This window comes from Neltuma alba, unplaced genomic scaffold (genome assembly GCF_004799145.2).
Source record: "Neltuma alba isolate B1F8T4 unplaced genomic scaffold, ASM479914v2 tig00004646_pilon, whole genome shotgun sequence".
Classification (NCBI taxonomy): domain Eukaryota; kingdom Viridiplantae; phylum Streptophyta; class Magnoliopsida; order Fabales; family Fabaceae; genus Neltuma; species Neltuma alba.
Window position 1 is genome coordinate 1 of NW_021633799.1, and position 25,596 is coordinate 25,596.

At 35.0% G+C, this 25,596-nt stretch overlaps 4 protein-coding genes and 1 long non-coding RNA gene across 6 annotated transcripts; 3 read left to right on the forward strand and 2 right to left on the reverse strand.

Annotated features, from left to right (window-relative positions):
• Window positions 1-943: 943 nt before the first annotated feature.
• LOC114745374 (PHD finger protein ALFIN-LIKE 7-like) lies at window positions 944-2,755 on the forward strand. Its single transcript, XM_028933527.1, has 4 exons — window positions 944-1,064; window positions 1,157-1,273; window positions 1,514-1,716; window positions 2,278-2,755. The coding sequence occupies exons 1-4, from the start codon at window positions 944-946 to the stop codon at window positions 2,281-2,283; spliced, it is 447 nt and encodes a 148-aa protein (XP_028789360.1). The 3' UTR covers window positions 2,284-2,755.
• A 7,070-nt stretch (window positions 2,756-9,825) lies between these two features.
• On the forward strand, window positions 9,826-12,699 carry LOC114745379 (uncharacterized). The gene is made up of 2 exons (XM_028933531.1): window positions 9,826-9,854; window positions 10,599-12,699. Exon 2 carries the CDS (start codon window positions 10,636-10,638, stop codon window positions 12,697-12,699), a length of 2,064 nt encoding a protein of 687 aa, XP_028789364.1. The 5' UTR covers window positions 9,826-9,854; window positions 10,599-10,635.
• Window positions 12,700-15,806: 3,107 nt separating this feature from the next.
• Window positions 15,807-18,136, reverse strand: LOC114745375 (protein GrpE-like). Of its 2 annotated transcripts, XM_028933529.1 has the most exons (3): window positions 17,695-18,136; window positions 16,423-16,488; window positions 15,807-15,833 (listed from the first exon to the last, which is right to left on the reverse strand). In XM_028933529.1, exons 1-3 carry the CDS (start codon window positions 18,097-18,099, stop codon window positions 15,825-15,827), a joined length of 480 nt encoding a protein of 159 aa, XP_028789362.1. In that variant the 5' UTR covers window positions 18,100-18,136; the 3' UTR covers window positions 15,807-15,824. The 2 variants fall into 2 exon arrangements, with proteins under 2 accessions (XP_028789362.1, XP_028789361.1); XM_028933528.1 differs by lacking the exons at window positions 15,807-15,833; window positions 16,423-16,488 and adding an exon at window positions 17,543-17,649 and having other exon boundaries at window positions 17,684-18,136.
• A 2,775-nt stretch (window positions 18,137-20,911) lies between these two features.
• LOC114745378 (uncharacterized) lies at window positions 20,912-23,294 on the forward strand. Its single transcript, XR_003740201.1, has 3 exons — window positions 20,912-21,402; window positions 21,592-21,594; window positions 23,283-23,294. It is a non-coding gene; the product is annotated as an uncharacterized LOC114745378 (long non-coding RNA).
• A 113-nt stretch (window positions 23,295-23,407) lies between these two features.
• LOC114745380 (putative disease resistance protein At1g63350) lies at window positions 23,408-24,654 on the reverse strand. The gene is made up of 2 exons (XM_028933532.1): window positions 23,517-24,654; window positions 23,408-23,412 (listed from the first exon to the last, which is right to left on the reverse strand). Exons 1-2 carry the CDS (start codon window positions 24,652-24,654, stop codon window positions 23,408-23,410), a joined length of 1,143 nt encoding a protein of 380 aa, XP_028789365.1.
• Between the last annotated feature and the right edge of the window lie 942 nt (window positions 24,655-25,596).

The following is a 25,596-nucleotide window of genomic DNA, read 5'->3' on the forward strand; positions in this document are numbered from 1 at the left end:
AGCTTCTTGTTCCTTGGCTTCTTTAAATCAGTAAAAAGGGAAAGTGTGCATATAAGGGAAGCCCTAGATCGATTTGTTTACTTTTGGAGACTCTTGTTGCATAAACTGCTTATGGAAACTTTTGTTGAAACGTAGTGGCACCATATATGATTTGGATGAGCCGTTTTGGGCAAAATGTAATCAGATAGATGAAAAGTCAGTTAAATTGAATATAAGGATATGTGGAATCTCTCTGATACCTAATGCTTTGTTTCTTATGTTTGATTTTGAATTTATTTTGGATGTAAACCCTTTTTTGACTTGTGTAATTGAGTGTCCTGTAATTTGAATTATATAACTGAAGCATTAGAAGTTTTTTTATTGTATACAATTCTTGCTTCACTTGGGAGGCACCTTGCTTTTGCCAGCCGGATGTATGTCTACACACACGAGCGCGCACACACACACAAAAGAACTGATAATGATACCTGTTCCTACCTTTTCTCAGGGCGAGACATGGAAAATATGTATGAATTTTCGTATGATTCAATATTTGAAACTTTCTACTATGCTTCTTATGCTGCTTCTTTCCCTTTTCTTAGTGTTGTGTATGCGAACTTATTTGTACTCCAATATCTGATGACAGGATTCTTCCATAAGAGGCATGTCAGAAATCTGGTAGCACTGCTGAGTGCAGATATTCGTGTCACAGATGCCTGGATGGGATGCATGTAAATTCTAATTCTAAAAGAAGAAAACTTGACCCAAAACTAGGGAATATTCAGTCACAAAAGGGTCGAAAGGTTCCTTCAGTGGGCAGACCAGTTAAGCAAAATGCAGCAAAAGCCATTGAGTAAGAGGCGGCAAGGAAAATCTCAAACCAATAAGAAGGTCCCGTCAAGTATACCTCTTCGTCGTTCAGACGCTAGGAAGGCCAAATGCTTGTATGTGCAAAAGAAAAGGAATGTGGGACGTAAAAAGGAAAGAAAGTAAATCCAAGAAGGTGACATCTAGGAAGCCCAAGGAAACATCTAGGAAGCCCAAGGAAACTACTTCTCGTTCTAAGACAGCAGTAACTTTTGAGCGTAAGAAACGAACTCATATCTGTAATAGTTACTGGCTCAATGGTCTTAGGTTGTCCACAAAGCCAAATGATGAACGAGTAATGCTGTTTAAGGAGAAAAGCATCTTGGTACCTCAGAAGGTCTTTCTAGCACCTTTGATCAACCAAAATGTCATCTTTGTTGTGGAGATGCGTGCACTTTGAATTATATTGCTTGTGAAATCTGTGGAGGTAACTTCTTTGCCACTGTTCTTTACTTTTTAGTAAGGGCATAGGATGGAAAGAAAATATTATAATCAAATGATATCCTGCTTCTTAATGGTTGGGATACCATTTCAATTCACTATGTTTTATAAGGTATTAGCTGCTGCTTTATGGTGCTTTTTTCTGTATTTTTTTGGGGTCAAAATGGTGGATTTTTGTATTAAATATGTATTGTAGTGTGATCTAACTTGATGCGTTAATATGCAGAGTGGTTTCATGGGGATGCTTTTGGACTCACTCTGGAGAATGTCAGACAACTCATTGGATTTCGGTGTCATGTTTGTCGTGATAGGACTGCACCAATGTGTCCCCACAAGAATAATAATGCCATGACTCATGCTGAAATCAAAGCAGCAACCGAGTATGCAGAGGAACTACATAATTCTGTTTCACTTCAGCCATTGAGTCAGGTACACTCCTGGAACTTCTTAAGATCCATGAAAAGGTCGTATTATCATAATTACACCTGAATTTCGTGATGACAAGCTTTTACTGGTATTTAACGCCTTATTTTATGCTTTTTTTTTTTTTGACAAAAGGAATATTTATTAGTGGTCAACTGTTTGTAATCTTTTCTTGGAATAATTTTCATGTGAACAATTTTCACATTCTAGCTCTGTTAATGAATTAGAAAGGCTAGCTTGTGGTGGTTGATTGGTGTAACTAGCTAGAGCAGTGGTATAAAATAATTATAGAAAACTGAATATTAACTACTTTGAAACTATAATTTTGGATGATTTGGCCTTTTCCATTATTAATAATATGACTGAATTATTTTGTTAGGACCCTTTAATAAAAACAGGAAGTTGCAAAGCCCAAAAACATTGCTTGTGAATGTGAATGTGTGTGTTCGTTCTATTGATTGTATGAACATGGTCTAATAGATGTCCTGTGGAAGTGCAAAAAGCTATCAACCCAATGATCATATATAGCAAGTTTGTATAAGATTCTTATATCTGGCTTCACTGCAGGTTTAGTGATTCGTACGGAAAGGATATACAGTTGGACACCGGACGCCAATTTCTTGTAGGTCCTTTTACTTCCTGCAGGAGAATGATGCTCCTTCATCAGTTTCATTCAAATTAAAAATGAAAAAAGAAAAAAAGGAAAAAAAGAAACAGGGAAAACTAACCAGTTTGATGGTCGTCACAAGAGGAGAAATGATTGATCGATCAGAATCTTGTGGTGCAGCATGCTACCATTTAGAGGGAAAGAAGAATAATGGCAAGGACAAACATGTTAGAGAGGCTGAAGAAAATTGCATTTGAGGAGGATAGCTTAGAGAATTCATACATTAATTGCATTGTTAATGATTGTTAATCTAATCCATGTGTATTCATTTTAGTTACATTCTTTCTCATGTAAGTCATATTGGAATGATTCCCTGGCTGTCCTTTATATTTAAACCTTTTGAAGAAATCAAATATATGATCATAGCATTGCTTACTTGGCAAGGAGGAATTATAGCCCTGCAAGAATGTTTCTGCAGTCATTATTCCTTGATCAAGAAAAAAGAAAGGAAAAGAGACTAAAAAGCTCATTTTCAGGGTTTGTAGCTAATGATAAGTCATTTGGCCATCATGTTCTTGTGGCTCCATTATATAGTAGCTGCTATTATAGTGTATATATAGGATGATGTATTGTTCACTGGCTGTGAACAACACATCTTATTTGAGATCTGTGTTGTTAAACAGATCAAACGGGATGCCTGAGTAATTAAAGAAGGTGAGCTTTTAAGTATAATCTGAGTTTGACCTTGAAACAAGGGAACTCTTGAAAAGGTTCATGATGACACATTCCTGCGTTTTTTGAATTTTTTTCTCCTTTAAAAGCATGATTTGTAATGTTTATGGATGAAATTGTGCAAGTAGTGTTAGCTTTACTTTTGTCATCAACTTGTAGTCAATCACAAGGTAATTAATAAACTCATTAAAGAAAGGTAAAAATATGTAAAGTATTTTTCATATTTATGAAATAGAGCAAGGTCCCATATTTAGCATCAAGCGTTTTTTTTGGTCAGGGGAAAAAAACTGACAGGAAAAAGGAAAAAGACTCCATTTGTATGTGCTATATTGCATGACGTAAATAGTAAGTAGTTATTGTTAGTTTGGTGGAAGTTAACTTCAAAATAACCTTCTATACTAATTACCTTATAAATGGCAAAGGATTTTAGTTAATTTCATTCTCTGTCACAAGCAATAGTTTCAATTGTTTTTAGAAATAGCAAAGGTGCGGGGGAAATCAATGTAACTTTTAGTGAGTTTATTGTAGGAAAACCATTAATATAAATATAAAATATATAGAAAATCAATATTAATTATAAGTTACAAATAGCATGGTATTGAACCCGGATTGGACTAGCTGGTTCAACTTGAAAACCGGTACCAGAGCTAAATTGACTACGATTAACTGGGCCCAGTTGCTTTTTTTTTAAACCTATTTTAATGAAATTTTTTTCCTTTTTCCTTTGTAAGTTGTTGATAATTTTTACTTAGTAATTGAAGGATTTTAGGGAGGAATATTTGTTATCACATATCTATTTCGATTTTTGTTAGGATAAATATTTAGTGACTTTGGTAGTATATATGATATTATGATTTTAATTTGTCAAAGTAATTGTAAATAAGGTTGGAAAGAAATTGTAAGCATACAACTATTTTGTTAGTAATCAAGGTACTGAATTGATATTTAGTCTTTGGATGGTACAATGAAAATTTAAGTTTTTTTTAATTTTTTATTGGTTTGATCTCTTGGTTGACTCTAGTTTAACTCATTGATCTTTGACTCACTGCGTCAACTAGTTCGATAACTAGTCTGATTTTTTATACCTTGATAAATAGTGAAACTTGCCTAAAATTTCATACAATCTATGACAAATATGTTTAGCTCATACTTATTTGTTAAAATAAAAATATGTTAGGATAAAAGATCATAGAAGTAATGTTGAAATTTAATTTTAAAAAAACATTGGATCATAGAAGAATTTTCATTATTTGGAAACCATTTGTTGTGAACAAATTTTCCATTGGACTTGAGCTGTTGCAACCTATGGGGAGTATTGAATTTTTTGAATGGAAATTTGGATATCATTACTTAAAGCAAAAGATTACAACTAGAGCCCTTCATCACTATCTGCCTCTGGACACAGAGGTGGAGGTTGATCAAGGATACAAAAGCTATTAGCTGTAGTACGAGACAATTTAGCTAGGAAATCCGCAGTACAGTTTCCTTCCCTGTGGACATGATGGATCTGAACTACCCAATTCCTATGAATTAGGATCCTAGCATCATTAACAATATCACAAAAAGGGTGGTCACTTGTACAACCCCAATTTAGCATAGCAATGGCTTTTATACAATCACTAACAATGTTAATTTTCCTAAAACCTCTATTCCAACACGTGGTTAGGCCATGAATGATATTGATCAACTCTACGATAGTAGGAGGAACATTTGTGAGTTTGCAGCAGAATCCACCAATCCAATCATTAGATGCCTTCTTTATGACCCCTCCGCATCCACTTTGTCCATCTTGGAGAACCAAGCCACCTACCTCCAGCTTAACAATGTTATCATCCGTAGAAGCTTGTCGTACTTTATGGTATGGGTGTAGATTGTAAAACTTGTTGTTATGAAGCAACTCCTAGTCTATACAAGCTCTCAAAAAAGTGCTATGTGCATTCTGGTTAAAACCATCTTCATTGGTACCAAAGAGTTTGTTGCACCTATTGACCCATATGTCCTAGCACATGAACAAACAAGGTTGACCGATGGATTTTTTTCGTGAAGTGAAGTCCTGCTTCATGGGTGAGATTCCACTTGATCCATTCGCTACCTTGTAAGGAGAAAAAGGGATTCCAATAGGAGGGCTTAATGATTGCTTTCCATTTCTCCTTGGCATTCAGGCATTCCCTCAACATATGCATAGAGTTCTCCTCTTGATCACATCCGAACGGACAATTGTTTTGTCACTTGAAGTCCTCTGCTCCTTCTGAGGTTCACAATATGTGCTCTTCCATGTGCAAAAAGCCACATGAGCGACTTAATCTTCTCAGGTACTTGCCATTTCCAGATTTGTTTCCACATGCTATTCCTGCTGCTATTGTAAATTGACCATCAGTTGACAGTCTCCAATAGATTTTATCCTCTCCTCTCTCCTCACGGGTGGGGTTGTGCACTAGTCATCGAGCAATAGTGTTCCCATCAAACCACTGTTTCCAATTTCCATCTGTCCCACTCTCTTCCAGGCTCCACATAGTCTGCCCCTCTCATCCATATCAATCTCCCCTCTTTTCCTGGAATGAGGTCTATGAGTGGAGTGTTCATGTCAGACCAATTAGTAAACCAAAAAAGATTTACTATTCCCAACTTTGATGCCAAGCCTTCCTTGAACTTCTTCCTGACAGTACAGGTATCCCTCCAAGTGGGGGAGGAATTATGTAGGAATAGTGAATTTTTGGGATCCATTAGATAATGAACTAAGCAATATCTAAAAGTTAAAGTGTTTTTAATATAGGACCAAACTTGCATCCACTTACTTATTACTGAACACCGAGTTTTCCAGTAAATACGTGCCATTTGTATTTTTTTTTTTCAATACATCATCATTATGGCGTTAATTCACCCCACAGTCTCCGAGTCTCTCTCCCCCTCTGTATCTCTGTTCATGACTGCAAATTAAAGGACGCGCACCAGCCAAACAGTTCACCACAAAATCATGAAGCATCTTCAGTGGTGTCGTGAAGTCATCGTAGATCATTGTTTTCGCCGATGTCAATGCCAGCGACCCCACCCCATTACAACAGAGTTTCGGTCTCAGAGAAAACTTCGGTAGCGGCAAGCTGCTTTGCGGTTGAGACAACTTAAACACCGAACCTGAGAATATTCCTAATTTTCCCTCTTCCTCATGCTATGGTTAAAATGACAGGAAGGTGCTTGGAAAGCTCCGATATGATCGAGATGCTGATTTTATATCTCCTCGATCTTCTTCTCCCTTGGCTTGCTTTGATCTCGAGTAAGAGAACACGTCTCTAATTTGTTCCTTCGAGCCGTCGGAGGAAGGCTAGAGAAGCCAGCTTCTAAGAAATTAAAAAGTTTTTAGATAGAAACAAAATTGTAGCTTTTAAAATGTTTTTACAGCATATGAAATAAATATGTAAAAAATTTATCTCGATTTATAAAAAATATTTTTAAAAATATTTTTACACTCACCCAAACCTTGTGTTTGAAGCGCAGAAACCGTAAAGAAAGCAGAGGTTGTGTTGATTTCTCCCCACTTTTTAATTACTCGTCTGATCCTAAATGTAAGACCCTTATATACACTAGTATAAGGGTCTTACATTTAAGACCGAGAAGTAGTTTTTAACAAAATGTACGATGTACACTCAGAGAGTTCCACATTCTTAATTCATTGTAAAAAACAAACATATGTAATTTACTCAATTGAAATAAGAAAAAAATGACACGAGTGAGGGAAAGGGGTGGAGTACAGGTGATGTAGTTGGGAATTATTACATCTCGTCTTAATTATAAAAACGAGATTTATGGATTATAAGTAAAATTTATAATTAAGACTGAAAAAAGGGACTGGGGAGTGGGCATGTGCGGTGAGATTGTGAGCAGAGATGGGGAGGATGCAAGGGAGAGAAATCAAAGCGAGGCGGGCTGTTAATGATGTGTTTTAAAAATACAGATGGCACATGTTCACTGGAAAACTGGGACGCTTTGTATATAAACAATTGAATGTAAGATTTCTCCCTTAATATAATACCCTGTCTATTCTTAATATAAAAGATACTTAAATTAATTTGGATAAATGAAAAAAACCAATAAATTAGTTAATTATAATAATAACATGATATTCTAAAGTATCCCTCTATAACATAAATTATACATAAGCTTATATTTCCTCAAATTTTTATTATAAGCTTCAAATAATTAATTTAGGAATAACGAATAATTAGTCAAAAGTAATAAATAAGTTAGAAATATAATTTGTTTTCAAATATATCTTTATAATAAGTGAGAAAAAAAAGAAAAAAGGAGAGTATAAGAAAATATGATAAGATAGTATGACAAAGAGAGAATAAATAATTAAAGACAAAATTAAAGATATACATTGAATATTTAGACAAATTTCAAATTAAAACTTATAAAATGAACCACAACTCTATTCAAATTTAAAGCTTATAAATAAAACCAGAGAGAGAGAGTATAAATTAAGTAAATTAATGTGGGCAAACATGACAACTACAGGAGACAAAATAAATTAATGTCTTAAAATTAAATCTAACCAACTAGTACATATATTAGAAAAGGATAGAGTATAATAAAGTTATGTTCATTGTTAATTCTCTTGTCCCGCCGAAAAACCAACTCCTCGCTCAAATCATGAAAAGGCGAACTGTGTAATGCAAATGATGTTGCGTGAAGGACAAACAACATAAAGCATTGTAAAACGTGACCTAAGCTTATGGACTATAGGCATACATTTTTTTTTTTTTACTTTCACTAAGAAGGCACAGACTCAAGCTTTTTAAAAGTACTCTTCTGGTCCTTAATATAGGAATTAATTAGAGAGTTAATGTTAGTCCTACATATTAGATTTATTTTATATATTTATTAATTTTTTTAAATTAATCTTATTAATATTTTTCTAACAATAATCAAATAAGAAAGAGAGATGGAAAATTAAGAAAAATGTTTAGGGAATTTTAAAAAAAATCATATAACTAATTCAACTAACATATTTAGACAAATTTCAAATTAAAACTTATAAAATGAACCACGTCTGTATTCAAATAAAACCGGAGAGAGTATAAATTAAGTAAATTAATGTGGGCAAAAATGACAAATACCAGAGACAAGAAATTAATGTCTTAAAATAAATCTAACCCCACCTAGTACACATATTAGAAAGGATAGAGTAATAATAAAGTTATTTTCATTGTTAATTCTCTTGTCCCGCCAAAAAACCAACTCCTCACTCAAATGATGAAAAGGCAAACAGATGACTTAAAGACATTTTTAATGAACTGTGCAAAACAAATGATGTTACGTGAAGGACAAACAACATAAAGCATTGTAGGATGGTGACCTGAGCTTATGGACTATAGGCACACATTTTTTTTCAATTTTTTTAACTTTCACTAAGAAGGCTCGGACTCAAGCTTTTTAAAAAGTACTCATTTAATCTTTAATATAAGAGTTAATTAGAGAGTTAATGTTAGTCCTACATATAAGACTTATTTTATGTATTTATCAATTTTTTTTAAATTAACTCTATTGATATTTTTCTAACAATAATCAAGTAAGAGAGGGAGGGAGGAATTAAGAAAGATGTTTATGGTGTTTTTTTTAAAAAAATCATATTAACTAATTTAACTAACATCTTTAATTTATTCAAATTAATTAACCAAGTTTTGTATTAAGGATCGGAGTATCATTAGTTTTGATTTTGAGGCTCGTTTAGTGCTTCAGAAAGAAAGTGATCTCCTTCATTGGATTTGTGCCTCTATGAAACAAACCAACAAACGTTCACACACACATATTTTTGCATTTATGTTCGAGTTTTGCTAACGAATGAAAGCAGCTGACATATATTAAATAATTTTTTGAAGATAACACTTGGAGAATCCATTTTATGGATTAGATTTTCTTTTTTTTTTTCATAGGTCCAAGAAATTATGTGTTTCACTCTAAACAATTTCTTAAAAAAAAAAAAAAGATTTAAAGGGTATGTTTGGTACGAAGGAAATGGAGGAAAAGAGAGGAGGGAAAATTTTTTGATGAGTTCATTTTAAAAAATTGAAAAAAATAAGGTTATAAAATGTTGATAAAGAAAAAAAAATGTAAAATAAGAGTCATTAAAATTAACCAGAAAGTTTTAACCCCGTTTCTTTAATTTTTTAAAATAAGCTTATCAAAAATTTTTCTCTTTTCTTTTCCATTTCTTTCATACCAAACAGACCTAAAACTAATAAGCAATTTTATATCATTTGTCGGATTTATTTTTAGTTTTTAATAGCTTAATGAAGCGACACATTGTAAACTTTTAGATTGATATGATGGACAATATTGGGACGCTGCCACTGAGACGATCCAGACCTTTGACTTTCACATTTATCATCAAGTTATATTCCACAATTTTCATGACAAGTTTATCATTCAAAACGTAAATTTAAACAGAGTCATAGTTTTCAATCTAATTTTGGTGATGCCAGCCTTTTTCCAAAACTTATTTTCATTTCTATTTTTTTTATTCATTATTGTTAAAATAGTTCCAGTAAATCAAACGTGGCCAATTTATATAAATTATGGGCTTTGGCTTGGAAATTTGTTTGAATTATAGGGACAGAATTGTCAATTCCCCCCCCAAAAAAAAAACAGTTCTTGGTGTACTCTGTTCACCGTCTTCCAAACAAAACGACGCCGTTGATCTCTCCCTCTCTCGTTTCGTTTGAATTTTCAGTGGCTCGCTCGCCAAACTTCATCGGCAGTCGGCACAGTGCTTTTCCCTTCCGTCTTCAGGCTAACTGCTTGACAAAGAGTAAGCCCTCTTCAGATCTCTTTTTATAACTTTTCTTTTCTTTCACTGTCTTAGATCGAAATGGTGAATAGTTTTAGGATCTTATGCTGCTGTTCCTCTTCTCTTCTTCGAAGTCTGTTCTCCACTGTGATCTGGAATACTTGTTTGGTTCTTCGGGAAAAAATGCAGCCCTGCTTTTGCCTTTTCTATTTGGTCTTTCAACAATGTCAGAATCAACCCCATTTCGGTGGTCCGCCATGTCTATCAAGCAATGTCGTGAACTTTAAACTTCCTGGTGTTCCCTATTTTCTTCTGGTGCATTTCTTTTTAATGCATTGGCGCGGATTTTTCAGCTGCCCATTGATGCCGATTCTCTCATTTCTTAGTTTTTTTGGGTAATTTAGGAAAAGTATTAGTTGATGGCCAAAAATAAAGGAAAGGTATGAGTGAAGGTTATTTGGTTTTATTATTGTGTGTTCTTTACTTATATGTGATTTTTGTTTCTTACGTTACTCTGCAATCCAGCAAATTTTGCTACAGTTCCATGGTTGTTTCATTAAGAACTAATGGAAACACATTATTTGTCTGCAATAAATTTCTTGAAGATATCTCAATACTCAAAGGTCTTTCTTCACTAAAATGTTTCACTTTACCTGATTAGCGAGAAGTCTTGGTTAGCTTCTGAATGTTTCGTGCTAAAATGGATAGATTGGATGAAGTTCTTAAATTGCTATCCTTATGCAAGCAGTCTTTGTTCAAATGCAGGTTGATTCAATGTGAGATAAAACCTGCAAGCTTCACCATGAGCCGAGGATCTTCAGTGAAAAAACCTTTTCTGCCTCCTGCTACAGCACCACCTCCAAGATCCCTTGCAAAGTCAGTGCAAAGGAGAAAGCAAAGTCCTCGAAACCCATTGCACGATCTGAATCGCATTTCTGGTAGTAGCAATAGCAGTGATTCTTCCAACGTCTCTGCTGAAGCATCAAGAGGTTGCCTACGATTTTTCCTCTCCCACTCTTCTTCTTCTTCTTCTTCTTCTTCAAAATCCCCTGCCTGCAGACCGAAATACCTCTCCCAAACTCCCAATTCAATCCACAATGTGCCTCCTTTGAGAAAGCCTAAAGCAAAAGAGAACCTTACAAAAGGTAATAGTGGGGAGCACACTAAAAACCTTGCATCAGAGAAGGCTCGGAAAGTTAAGAAGAATCCCCCATGCCTATACCAGTGGCAATCTGGGAAGAAATCCGGTTCTAAAACTGGCCAAAAATCCATGTCCTCTTCTGTTCTGAATAACCATTGCAATTTTCTTCCTAGACTGCCATCTGGGTTTGGAGAGTCAATGCTGCAGGAAGAGAGACTCAAGAGGATAAATGACAATGACCATAAGTGTTCCCTGCTCAAATCTTGTCATAATGAAGCAACTTTGACTCCTCTGAGTAAAAGGGTGTCTGAGTCAGATTTGAATATTGTACGTGATGATGGGGATGTTAAAGAGAACTCAAACATAAGCCCTAGTAAAACACCTCCAATTCAAATTTCTGTTTCCCCTGAGATACAATGTGGTTCTTCTTTGGTTTCAGCTACTACACCAGCTTGTTATGGTGCTGGCTATATAGTTTCTGGTGTCACTGACAAAAGAAAATGCAGGCCGCGGGGTATTCTTATTGTGGGAGAGGACAACCCTAACTTTAATTATGGGACTGCTGATAGTTTTGATGATGGTAATGGGAATGAAATAATGAGCACCGTCAACGATGTCAGCACCTCTTTGTTGCCTCTGCCAAGTGAAGCTTCGATGTATTGGGTTTGTTCACCTCATAAAAATGAGGATAAAGATGCCACGAAGACATCTGAAAATGGAGCAAGTCAAGTTCAGGTATTAGCTGAGTCCACCACTCTTGGTTCCATTTCTCCACCATCATCCAGCCATAGAGTTTCTTTGGGCATAATTGATAGCATTGATTTGTCTAGTGCTGGTTACTGTATCAGAAGAAAAGCATCTAGTTCAATTTCTCCTAGCGGGCTCCCTGAATTTCAAGGATTTTCAGATTCACTATTATCACCTTCTTATTTACCCATATTTTTTTCTCCCAATTCAACGTCTAGCTGCAAGGCAGGTGGCTCAGGAAAGGGCAAAACTTTTCAACACAATCGTATTGAAGAGAACTCCCCATACTCACTCAATTCATTGAGTAGTGGAAATGTTATTCAAACTCCACAGTCAGACTTCGGTTCAGATATCCATGTTGGCATGCCATGGGTTCATGGAGACTATCTGAAGAAAAGCAATTCTAAGCTTGAGCTTGATTCCATAGGTGAAGCTATTCCATCAGCAAGCTTCATGTCTGTGCCACTGGGGGATTCTATTAATTCAAGTTTCCAATTTGACTGTTCAGCTCTGCCTTCTGATTCAATCGATCTCTGTAAACTTCCGAAATTTTTGGATGATCAGGTTCCTTGGTTATCGAGTTCTACAATTGACACAGCATCACAGTCTCAAATGAGGATATCATGGAGGGAAGGGTTAATGAGCCAACTTTATGAGATGGATGACTTTGATTGTTGCAAATGCTTGTCAGATGAGGAAGACCTTGCTAATGATTGCAACAGCAACGATTTACCCATCCGTCATGTTCCTAAAGTCAATGACAATGTAGACTTTGATAAAAAGTTGGATAGTGATGTCAAAATCACTGAAACTGATGATAAACCGCTGAGAACTGAGGGATTGGGCAAAGAAATATTTCCAGGTCTGCTATCTTGTTCAGAGGCTGAGTCTATAAGCACTGATGGAACTGGTCTGGTTGCTTCAAGAGATGATTCAGATTGGATGTCATGCTACAAGAATACATTATTTGAAGATTAAGATTAAACTTTGTCGTCCGTTCGTTCCCATGAGAGCTAGACTAACATGCTAAAAGTTGGTCTTTAGGAGTTGACCTCTGCTTGTACTCATAAAAGTTGTGTTTGACTTTCCACTGGTATTTTAGATCTCTAGTGTTGAATGTAATGTACTACCTTTGGTCGTTAATATAAAAATTAGTTTGATATTTAATTTAGTTCTAAATATAAGACCTCAATTCAAGTTATTTCTCATATTTATTCATTTTTTCGTAAGATAATTTTTGTAATAGTTGCATACTTGCATATGTTAAATGTTTCATTAAATGAAAGTTCTAATTAATATACATCATTCGCAAGTATATTTTAGAAAAGATAACAACTATTACTTTCGGTCCTAATTATAGGACCTTGTTTGTAGATTACAAACAAGGTCTTATAATTAGAACTGAAGGTAGCATTTAGCATAAATAACTAGCTTAATTAATTTGCTTAATCTATTCAAATTAGTCAATTAGTTCTTATATTAAAGGCTAGAGGTAGTATTTACAATAAGATTATCTCGAATCATTGAAAGGGAGAATGTTAGAGTGGTAGTTGAGAAAATAAGGGCAAAACATTCAACAAAATATTCAACTTGCACTTGAATATGGGAGGATTAGCTAAACAAAAAATTTATGCGAGACTTTGTTATCAACAGGAAGAATGACAATTTCCAAATTGCATACCAAACATAAGCATTTTAAATTTCTTATAACACGATATGTGATATAATCTTATTTTATATTAAAGATCATAAAATTCCAATGAAATGCTGCAAGTCTGTTTGCCAACTTGGCAACACTCTGTTCCAGTTTCACCCAATATCTGATTTCTATGGTATAATGGACAGGATTCTTCCAGTTTGGCAAAACTCTGCAAGTCTGTTGAAGGCACAAATTCATGTCACAGATGCTGGGATGGTATGTATGTAAATTCTAATTCTAAAAGAAGAAAACTTGACCCAAAACTAGGGATTATTCAGTCACGAAAAGGGTCGAGGGAGCCGAGTTAAGCAAAAAGCCATTGAGTAAGAGGCGGCAAGGAAAATCTCAAACCAATAAAAAGGTCCCGTCAAGTATACCTCTTCGCTGTTCAGCCAGGAAGGCCAAATGCTTGCATGTGCAAAAGAAAAGGAATGTGGGACCTAAAAAAAGCAAAGAAAAGTAAATCAAAGAAGGGGGCATCTAGGAAGCCCAAGGAAACAACTTCTCATTCTAAGACAGCGGTAACTTCTGAGCGTAAGCAAAGAACTCATGTGGGTAACAGTTACTGGCTTAATGGTCTTAGGTTGTCCACAAAGCCAAGTGATGAACGAGTAATGCTGATTAAGGAGAAAAAAGCATCTTGCCCCCTCAGAAGGTTTTTCTGGCACCTTTGATCGACCTCAATGCCATCTTTGTTGTGGAGATGGGTGCACATTGAATTATATTGCTTGTGAAATCTGTGGGGTGAAATGATAGAACATCCATGAAATGGTCGTATTATCATAATTACACCTGAATTTATGATGACAAGCATTTACTGGTACTTAATGCCTTATCTTATGCTAGGTTTTTTGACAAAAAGAATACTCCTCTGGTCCTATTTATAAGGCAGAGAGAGAAGGTTTTTTTTGGTCCTATTTATAAGTCACCTCATTAAATTTTTACTATGACTTTACCATGTTGTCCTTCATTTATTATAGTGTAGATAGTTATTTTTTTGAAAAGGGTATATATTAAATAGGGGTAAAGTTGGAAAGTTGCTATATTTTAATGAAGAGTTAATGCAGTTTAAGGTTTTTCTTGGTCTGTGTGAAACTTGTTGGAAATGCCTTATAAATAGGACAAGAGGAGTATTTATTAGCGGTCAACTGTTTGTAATCTTTTCTTGGAATAATTTTCTTGTGAACAATTTTCACATAAAAATGAATATTAACTACTTTTGAACCATAATTTTGGATGATTTGGTCTTTTCCTTCATTAATAATATGACTGAATTGTTTTGTTAGGATTCTTTAATCAAAAGAGGAAGTCACAAAGCCCAAAACATTGCTTGTGAAGGATTGATGTACAACTAGGACAGAATTTGACTTTGATCCAAATGATATTTCTTATTGCGTTTATATCTATATATATGTATACATTAAAAGTATGTAAAATAATGTATTATGCCATGTGCTCCTCTCACTGAATATATTTTCCTGCTGCTAGTATCAATTCACGTGTGATGCTATACGATCACCTGCTACTCACTAACCCTATCTTAGAAAATACTACTTCTGGTCCTTAAATATAAGAGATCGTTTAGCTTCTATTTTAGTCCTAAATATAAGACCTTAATTCACTTTATTTTTTATATTTATCTATTTTTTTTCCTAAGTTAGTCCTTGTCATAATAGTAGTTCTAGCCAAATATACTTGATTAGCAAAGATATTTTAGGAAAGATAACACTTATTTATTACAAATAATTAACTTAACTAGTTTTCTTAATCTATTCAAATTAGTCAACTAGCTCTTATATTAAAGACTAAAAGTAGTATTTACAATAGAAGCAAAGATATTCCCATACTTCCCCTCAAGTTGGATGTTATGAGGTATGTAACCTGGATTTGGGAATAGAGGGAAGGAGGAGAGAAAGAGAGGGAAAACAGAGGAGAAGAGAGAAAAACAGGGAGAAACAGCGAGAGAACTGAAGAACTGAGTCAAACTGCCGTATTCATTCAAACGGTCATAGTCTACAAATGACTTGAATGGTTCTGTTTATAGAAGCGTTAATATCCCCTTCCAATGGCCAACTAAGTCCTGAATATATTTATATTATTGTTATGATTATATAACATTGGATCATAGTTATTGATCATAACCAATTATGCATTCGTCAAAATTTTTCGTTGGAGGTCCCTTGATGAGAAAATCATCAACTTGTTTCTTTGTTGGCACGTACATTAGGCACATTATTCCGTGATGAAATGTTTGTCGACTCTGTCTTCTCCTCTTTTCCTGCATGTGGGGGCTCTATTCTTGCAATGCAATCAAGAACCCATCGGGGGAAGCCATTGCTTTAAAAGTTTAACTTGTTAAAATCCCACCCTCACAAATGAGTTAGGCAATCAGCTACTTCCGCTGCTAAATCACCTGTAAAACACAGCTGATTAGGATAAATATACAAGGCCCAATGATTTTTAGCTTGATTGGCTTCCAAGCCTTTTTCTCATCTCATCTTCGATAGTGTGACTTGGCTGCTCCATACAGAAGTAAATATATTATGTGACATTGGATCAGACACTCTTTTCTCTTTTAAAGTCAAGTTACATATAATTACCAAACTGGAAAAACTCTATCCAGATCAATTAGTTCTAACGGAGGCCTAAAACTAGACCTTTTTTTTTTTTTTTTTTAAATATCGTCATATAAGCACTCAACGTTTGTCATGTGAATGTGAATGTGTTTGTGTGTGTTCTCTATTGATTGTACATGATCTAATAGATGTCCTGTGGCGGTCCGCAAAGCTATCCACTCGATGATCATATATAGCAAGTTTGTATTAAATTCTTATATCTGACTTTATTGCAGGTTTGATGATTTTTATGGAAGGGATATACAATAGGACAGCAGACGCCATTTGCTTGCAGATCCTTTTTCTTCTTGCAGGAGAATGTTGCTCCTTCATCAGTTTTATTCATATTTAAAAACAAAAAAAGAAAAGGAAACAGAGAAAACTAACCAGTTTGATAGTCGATGTCACAAGAAGAGAAACGATTGATCCATCAGAATATTGTGGTGCAGCATGCTACCATTTAGAGGGGAAGAAGAATAATGGCAAGGACAAACATGTTAGAGAGTTCATACATTAATTGCATTATTAATGATTGTTAATCTAATCCATGTGTATTAATTGTAGTTACATACATTCTTTCTCATGTAAGTCATATTGGAATGATTCCCTGGCTGTCCTTTATATTTAAACCTTTTGAAGAAATCAAATATATGATCATAGCATAGCTTACTTAGCAAAGAGGAATTATAGCTCTGCATGAATGTTTTTGGAATGATAAAGTATGAATACTAATTCAAAGAACGAAACAAAGAAGAATATAATTTGAAGTTCTGTCCAATAATGCATTTTGATATTTCATAGAAACAAAAACCCCACCATAATTTAAGAGATTAAAGTCTTTCTAGGCTTTGTAAAAAGGAGATGTTACCTAATAGCCATTTATTTAGGAACAGGCATCGTAGAATATTGTTGACCACTGTCCACAGGAAGTACCCTTGACCACTGCAAAAACCAACACTATAAGCTTCATCGTACTTTCAAAAATATCATTGGTTACATATATAGGGTCTCAAACTTCGTTGAGATGAACAGAAATTCAAGTTAGGGACACTCCAGCTTACGTGAAAGTCTGTCCATTTTATTGATCCATAAATATCTTTCATGTCCAGTAACCAATTTAATCTGTTTTTCAAACTTAATCTCTTCCAGCAAAACAGTCTACTGTTAATATAACCATTTCTCAATATCATTGACAACCCTTTGAATTATTTTAATTCAAGTTTATAAATTTATTTAACGTATATATAACTTATTTAGTTAATTCATATCCAAGGTGAGATTTATTCGTACTCTTAGCTCACACCACCCACCTCCATCAATTTTTCCATAAGTGATTGAACAACCAGATTATTTGGATTCGATTCTCATAGAAACAATTTTGAGAAACATACAAACATTTCTATTAGCAAAGGATAGCTTGGGAAAATTTAGTACAAGTGGATAGCTCAAATAAGCTATCAACAGTATTACAGCGCACATATCCCACAACAAATAAATAGCGCACATATCCCACAACAAATAAATAGTCCAGTGATTGTATTAAAAACCTCTCAAACTTTATTTGGTCTTTCAAAATAAGCAAAGGAAGCATTATTAGAGATTTCTATTAGCAATGTTTTGCTCAAACTGGCTTCCTAGGACTGACCATTTATGATCAACCTGAAACAGTTGTTGCCGGGACTTTCTTTCATCTTCTGCCATCTCGGACTTCTCTTTCCTCACAGTCTCGAACTCTTTCTTGAACTCTACTGTTTCTACAATATGTTTCCTCTTCTGCTCTTGCAGAGAAAATAATTCAGCCTCACAATCCTTTTTCACTTTCTCCAACCTAGAGATCTGCTCCTTCAACCTAGCTTCGTTCTCTTCAGCTTCATCCATAAACTGCTGGGTCTCGGACATTTTGGAAACAAGAGCAGTGGCAACCTCCTTTCGTTGAGTTACCTCCTCCTTGATCCTCTTATCTCTTTCTTCAAGCTCTGCAAATTTATTAACAGTAGCAAATGCTTGCTTGAAAGATGACAGAATGTTAGGCAACTCTTTGTGCATAGACTTTATTATAGCCATAACTTCATGGGATAGAGCTTCATCTTCCAACGAAAGGCGAGACAAGAAGTTGAGAGCTGTTTGAAGGCGAAGAATATAGTCCTCTGATGTTGCTATGTCCTTAAGAGGCATCTTCAAGTAGTCTTCCAAGTCACTAAGGGCCTTTGCAACAAGCTCATCTTTAGCAGCAGCAACAGCAGTAGGAACAGATGATGATGTTGGTGTTTTACCACTATAATCATCCTCCATGGATTGAAGCATGTTGATGAGATCATCATCTTCCAAGTCTTTAAGATTTGTCACAGGAATCACCTTCCCATCCTCTTCAACATCTGATTTCCTTGTGTTGAACTTGATTTGACCATGAATCTAAGAATAAAAATTGGATTTGAAAAACAGCACACGAGTCCTAAGCTACGACAATATTTTCCATTATGCTAGGATAAAAGCTATATATACAAGTATCTTAACTTCTTTTCAATAAAAGCTATGCATATCTCTTGCTTGATTCTCACACTATTGCTAGCAATTGTGTAGCAACAAAATCATAAATCATGACTATACATAACACTCAGAAAATTTGATAATTCCCACAAAAGGTATCATTATATTTGGACCTTGAAAAGCAGATTGCTTACATGTGGAAGCGTGTTTGCCGAAGAAGTAACTAAGATGTCAGGCAGCGAGCCTGCTAATTTTGAATGAGTTGAAGGGGTAGCTATCTCAGCATTCCAAGATGATGGAGAACATTCAATGCTTCCTTTAACATCCTGTAGAGAAATAAATTAAAACCTGTTATATGTCATCTCACATATGAGTCTAAACTTCAACAACATTTTCCATTATACTAAGATATAAGCTTTATATAGAAGTCTTTTTAACTCATTATCAAACCATGTTTCATTTAAAAAGCTATATACATATATTCCACTCGATTCCCATATCATTGTTGGCAATTTTATGGCCACTTGATCATGAATCATGACTATATATAATACTCAATAGTTCTATAAGTGCCAACAAAAGATATCACGTTTGGGCCAAGAAAAGTATTAGAAAGCTTACAAGTGGAATTGTGTTTGTTGAAGAAATGGCTAGGGTTCCAGGGAGCAAGCTTGCTAATTTTGAATTAGTTGATGAGGTAGTTATCTTAGCATTCTCAGATGATAGGGAACCTTCAAAGCTTCGTTTAACAACCTGTAGAGAGATAAATTATGATCTGTGAGTTTTACAGTATTTGAATGAATTTGTAGAGAGTTGAATTTTATCCCCTACATTTTCCCTTGATACGGTTTCCTTTTGAGCACTCTGAACTTCTAGATCTCTAATAATCTACATCGCCCAAAAGGAAGAAAAAAGGGAGAATAAGTTGCTCCATATATATGAATGATGTTTGCATTACTTTGATTTCATGAGGAATTTCATTTTTTGTAATTCTAATTTTTTCAAGTGATTGTTGTTGGTCCTTCAAATCCGATTGACTGGTTGATATCGTATTGACCAACTCCTTATATATAAAAATCAATGAACATATAGTCAAAATCAAACAGGTTAGTCTACTTATTTGCAAATACTCTTGTAGTCTAAGAGGCTTTTAGGACACTCACAGTTTCATCATGAGGTGTTTTAGGTAGAGATATATCTACAGGATTACTTGTTGACGACTTGCCAACCGATTGAGGAGGTAAGGATGAACTTGGCATTACCGCAGGTATCTCTGAATCAGGCATTATTTGATTGATACTCTGGGACACCATATCCAAAAGACATAGTTAACTAATGTCACAAGCAGAAGAAAGATGATATTAGTGCAAGATGTAATATCGTAAGATAGTGAGGTTGACCTTGATTGAGTTTTCCGGTTCTGAATGAGCTAATGAAGTAGGTATCTGAACATTTTCTGATGTAGCACACTCTTCAACCCCTCCTTCAACATTCTACACCACATTAAAAGATAGTCAGTATTGACTGAGCCAATTGCTTAACATGTCTCGCTTTTGTACACTTCTATCTTCTGACTCTTTCTTGTGGTGTATGAGTGAATAAATGCATTCTATATCATATATTATACATGATGATGTCTACCAAGCATGAGCAGGACTAAATCCAATAGATATGGTGGATTTGCTGGGCATTCAAATACGAGATGGAAGACATATGCGTACCTGTTTCAAGTCTGATGAAGTAATGGATGTCAATCCTTGGTCATTCTTTTGGTCTCCCATTTCTTGACAACCAATTTGTTGGGTGGTTTCTCTATCAGAATCATTTGTGGATTTGATAATATCTTCCAACCTCGTCCATAATGCACTATACTCGATAGTAGATCCTATCATATCATTAATGCCAAATAAATTATTTAAACAAACAATTGTATGCAAATAAATTATATCTATTTGAAAAAAAATTATTTGAAGTATATAAAATATTAACGTTGATTATTATATGAAAATATACAAAATACTTAATTTTAAGCACTTGAAGAATGTGGCATGCAGAAAATATTATTGAACTGCATCCATATATTAAGTTTAGAAACATATTGAGGAGTAAGAATTCATCACGGATGGTTATATATCTTGCCGACAAAAAATGTGCAAGTAATATAAATGTGTATATGTGTATATATATTGTAGTACCTTCAGATAGTTTGTCACGCATTTCCCGAGGAGTAACAGAGGAAGTAAGAGATAGTTTGGGACATCGTTGCACAATAATGTGCCTCGCGGTGTGGAAAGCGATGGATGGATTGACAGAAGTGAGTGAGGGAAGGTTCCAAAGTACAACATATTCTAATCCCAATGCAGGAGTGACAACCTCGCATGTATGTGTTGTGTCATATTGTTCATCTCCAAATACTTGCTCAAGCGCAGATGTATCTTCTATGTACAATACCTTTATATTTGGAATCAGTCGACATGCAAAGATCTTAGGGAATACGCATTTCAACTTATGGCAACGTTTGATGTAGATTGAAACAAGTCTTAGGAAGACAGGTTTCGGAGAAGTCGACACATTGTGATCATCTTCTTCAATGATTTCCTCCAACTCATTACAGTCTGTAATGTCAAGTTCCCTCAGTTGTGGGAGTTCTTTCAAGATGCATGAAGGGAATACTTCTTTCAAATTTCCACAATTGGATAGGTTTAACCGCTGAAGATGTTGGAGGAGTAAAGAATTTTTGGGACCCCTCCATATATGCCTCAATTTGGGTAGATCACGCAAATTAAGGTTATTTAACCTCAAGTTTACTTGTTGTCTATTGATAGGAAGCTTTCCGACATCAAAAACAACTTCTACTTCATCATTATGTCGAATAAATAGGTCCTCTAAAGTTTCTAGTGGGGCCACGACCACCTTTAATAGGTCCTGTAGAAGTAAAAAAGAAATCACATTAAGCAATTAAAATTTGAAAATTATTGTGTCACCTAGTATAGACAATTAACAAATTATCATTGTGGAAAAACTGGATAAATGCACGTGTTGTAATTATATAAAATAATATGGCCAGAGAAAGTTTCCTTCATGTACAATTGTGAATATATAGTACGATAATATATAGATTTAATATTTTTTATATTGATGATGATAGATTATATGAATAGTTTGATAATATTAGAAATAGAGAAATAGTACCTCAGAAGACCTTTGATCGCCCTCCTGTCTCAATTCATCATACACATCGCAATGATTGATAGACTTGATATTAAACCGCAGACAATTTCTCAACCCTAGCTCTTCCAAAGAAGGCCATGTTGGATGATAATTTTTAGGACAAATACTAATGATATTTTGCATGTTTTCAAGTTGAAGATACTCCAGAGCAGAAAACTCAATTATTTGAGGGCTATTCAGATTCAAGCCTTCATAAGGAGCTTGCCCAAACAAACTTCTCAATTCATCATTTCCATATACACGTAAATATTCCAAATGTGAAAGGCTCTTTGTGAAAGAGATAGGCATTAAGTATTCTAGTTGCTTGCAATTGCCTATTTTAAGTTCTTTCAATTTGGGAAATGCATTTTCGTAATTCTGATATTCACTTCCATCAACTATTTCCTTCACATCTTCTGTCAGTATGTGCTCAAGTGAATCACAACTTTCTATACAAAGTCTCTCCAAGTTTGCAAAAAGGCCATGTGGAGGATGACCACCATGCAAAGTTTTCAAATGCTTCACCTTTGAGAGAGTTAGACGAGTCAAATTGGAGATGATTCCAAGTTGACTTGGATTAGTTGCATGGCCTATCATGCATTCTATCCCATCTGAATCATGAATAGCAAGACGAGTCAAGTCATTCATACTTCCTCCTATTGTTTGACACAAGTCAGGAATGATATTTTTCCAACTTCTAGGGATTTTCCTCAAAGAAAGAGTCTTTGCCCTTCTCATCATATCCTTATTTGTTGCAGTTGAAATACAATTCTCAAAATCTTCAATATATAAATTTCTTTCAACAAAAGAATGACAACAAGATATACGTCTATGATACCAAGAATCTTCATCATCACTGCCAAAATGTATGCAATAGCTCTCCAGTGTTGGTGTGGCAGTGCTAATTTTATCAAAAAATTCAGCACTATTTTTATTTTGGTGTTCCCAATCTTTTCCACTATTGCCACAAAAATATAATACTTCCAATTGTGAACATCCTCCTATTACTTCAAAAGGATTCTTTTGAATTCTGCACCAACGCAAATCTAGTAATCGCAATTCATTTAGTTGTATGGTGCACTTTGGCAATTCATTGAAAGAACACCTCCACAATGCAAGAGACTCAAGTCTTTTTAAGTTCCCTATGAAAGAGATATCACCTAACTGGCAACCATATAGCATTAGACAACACAAGATATTTGCCCTGGGGGCCCAAAGAGGCAGTGGAAGAACTACTAAATCTTGCATAAAATAATAGGTATTTTTAAGAATAAAAATTTTGAGCTTCTCCATATCATTGAAAAAATCATTGGGTATAGTCACAGAAGACTGTGACTTTATGGAGACATAAAGAAAATTAAGTTCAGGACAATGTAACTTGTTGGGACATTTATCAATATCTTCAAACCATAAATATCTTACTGCATGGTCCTTCATTATCATATCTTCTTTTAATTGTCCCATAATCAATTTGCTCTCCTTCTTTGCTATCCATAGAGCTACATCACGAACCAAGTCATGTATCTTAACATGACTACCATCTTCATGAGCTTTTAGGAGTAAACAAGAATCTGCAAGCTTCTTTATGGCCCTATTGATTACTTGGGTCCCTGCCCATTGATATGAGGGAATCTCTCCAGCTAGACCAAGCCCTAGTCCGATTATGGTTAATTGATCAATCTGAATTTGATAATCTTCTGGATACACAGAACAAAATAAGAAGAGTGATTTAGCCACTTCATTCTCTAAATTATCATAACTTAGCCGAAGACATCCATATGTACCTCTGAGACCTTCTTCAACATCTATCCAACGTGAACTTCTCAATGTTTTCAATGCTGCAACCCACTCATCATAAGGTTTATCCTTCAAAGCACTGGCTACTGCTGCAATTGCAATAGGTAAACCATCACATTTTTTTGTAATTTTTTTTGCTATATCCTTCCATTTATCAAAGCAATCATCAGACAACTCAGCATGCTTCTTAAAAAGGGCCCAAGAATCATTCCCTTTTAAACCCTCCAGGGGAATTTTTTTTTGGCAACCCATCGATTTACATACATGCAAATTGCGGGTGGTTATAAGAGTAGTGCAGCCCATTTGATCGTTATTAGTAGGAATCCCTATGTCCTCAAAATTAAGCTTCTCCCATACGTCATCCAGAATAATCAAAAACCTTTCTCCACTGCTCAATCTCATGGACAAGCGTCTAGCTCTCACTTGTGTCTCTTCCTCTTTCAATTCCAACTTTAGTGGGTTGGCAATCTCGCTCTGAATTTTTCTTACATCAATGGTATTAGACACAACTACAAAGACTACTTTATCAAAAAATTTCTCTGCTTCTTTGCCCACTTCTTTTACCAAAGTTGTTTTCCCAGACCCGCCCATGCCACACAATCCTATCATATGAATCTTATCATCCTTAATAGCCCTTAAAAGATCCTCACAAGCCCCCTTTCTACTGTCAAAGGCCACAAAATCTTGTGAAGAAAAGTAATGCATACCTACAAGCGAAGTAAGTCGAGAAAACTCCGAGAATTCAACTTCATTGTGCTTTCTAATTTCATTTGTCTTCTCCTCAAGCTGCTTTGCCAGATTATAACGACTGATCAAGTCTGGACAATGCTTAAGGCAAGACATCTTGTTTCTTTTCTTGGTTTTCTCTTGCAGCTCCACCACTTGTGCCATCAGAGAGTCTGCTTTGTGTAACCAATTCTCAACTTTAGGAACAACCTTATGAGTATTCTTCCTCTCATTTTCAGCATGAGTTAGAACCTCTTGTATTTTTGATTGCAGGTTCTGTTGTTTTGTTTCAAGCTCTTTGACATACTTGTTGAAGCGGAAAGGATAGCAAGCTTGAAGTATTGCTTCATCTACTAACTTGGTCAATATATTAGCCGTAACAGAAGCAACAACATCCATTGCCCCTGAAACCACACAATGTAGCCTAGGTGATATAAGTTGAAGGTGCCATGAAAATAAATAATTGGTATATGACTTAATTAAACACAGAATTATGTAGAGCAACTCTAATTACACACAAGATCAGAACATTATTTTGAAAACGCCTTACCTGTTATTTTGTGAGGAAATTCAGCAAAAGATGAGTCTGATTATGGTTGTTCTCCAATCCAACTGCAGCTATGAAACAAGGGAAAAAACACAAGAACATAAGAAATAAGGCATGGTTGAATTTGTAAAATCCAAACACAACTCTACTCCTTTTTCTCAGAAATTTCGATCTCCTTGTAACCTAGCAACACAAACACTACTTTCAGTTATTCTAATATTGACTTTAATTTCAGCACTAATGCATACATCAGCCTCTACGTTTGTTTTTTTTACCTCTAAGTTTACTTGCTGTGAAAATTACAATTGCTTAAGCTTTCACGTCAAGTTCCTTATTTATACTATGACCTCACAGTCACTTTACACTCATCCACAGCCTCCTTCAACATTCGATTTTCACAGCCTCACGGTAATTAAAAAACCGTATCTAGAAATTTCTGTTTCTCCACCTATACTTGTAGCTTCAGAAAACAGTGAGAGATTTAATCAATAACTCCAATATTAGTGAGTTAGCTGAATGTTCTGTACAAAATTGCGAACACTAACCAAGATCAAGAATCATGATATATATACAAGATCATAACTAAATGAATATACAGTAAAAGGGTCATAGACTAGGAAATGCAACAACAAACCCAGACCACATACTAACCTCTGTATTGAGCTTTAATTTCGATCTTCTCCAAACGAAGCAACCAAATTGAATCTCAGGACACCAGAAAGTAGCAGTGATATCTCTCTCTCACACACTTTCAGTACAGAGACTTTGAGACTTTACCAAGTGAGACTTTATTC

Bases quoted from the DNA above. Each gene is read 5' to 3' on its own strand.
- LOC114745375 (XM_028933529.1), bottom strand. From the start codon at position 18,099: ATGGCTATAATAAAGTCTATGCACAAAGAGTTGCCTAACATTCTGTCA. The intron at 16,489-17,694 runs GTTGATCATAAA...TCTAAATGGTAG, and splicing joins CCCGGCAACAACTGTTTCAG to CATGCTGCACCACAATATTC.
- LOC114745380 (XM_028933532.1), bottom strand. From the start codon at position 24,654: ATGGATGTTGTTGCTTCTGTTACGGCTAATATATTGACCAAGTTAGTA.
- LOC114745374 (XM_028933527.1), top strand. From the start codon at position 944: ATGTGGGACGTAAAAAGGAAAGAAAGTAAATCCAAGAAGGTGACATCT. The intron at 1,065-1,156 runs GTAAGAAACGAA...ATGCTGTTTAAG, and splicing joins GACAGCAGTAACTTTTGAGC to GAGAAAAGCATCTTGGTACC. The intron at 1,274-1,513 runs GTAACTTCTTTG...GTTAATATGCAG, and splicing joins TGCTTGTGAAATCTGTGGAG to AGTGGTTTCATGGGGATGCT.
- LOC114745379 (XM_028933531.1), top strand. From the start codon at position 10,636: ATGAGCCGAGGATCTTCAGTGAAAAAACCTTTTCTGCCTCCTGCTACA.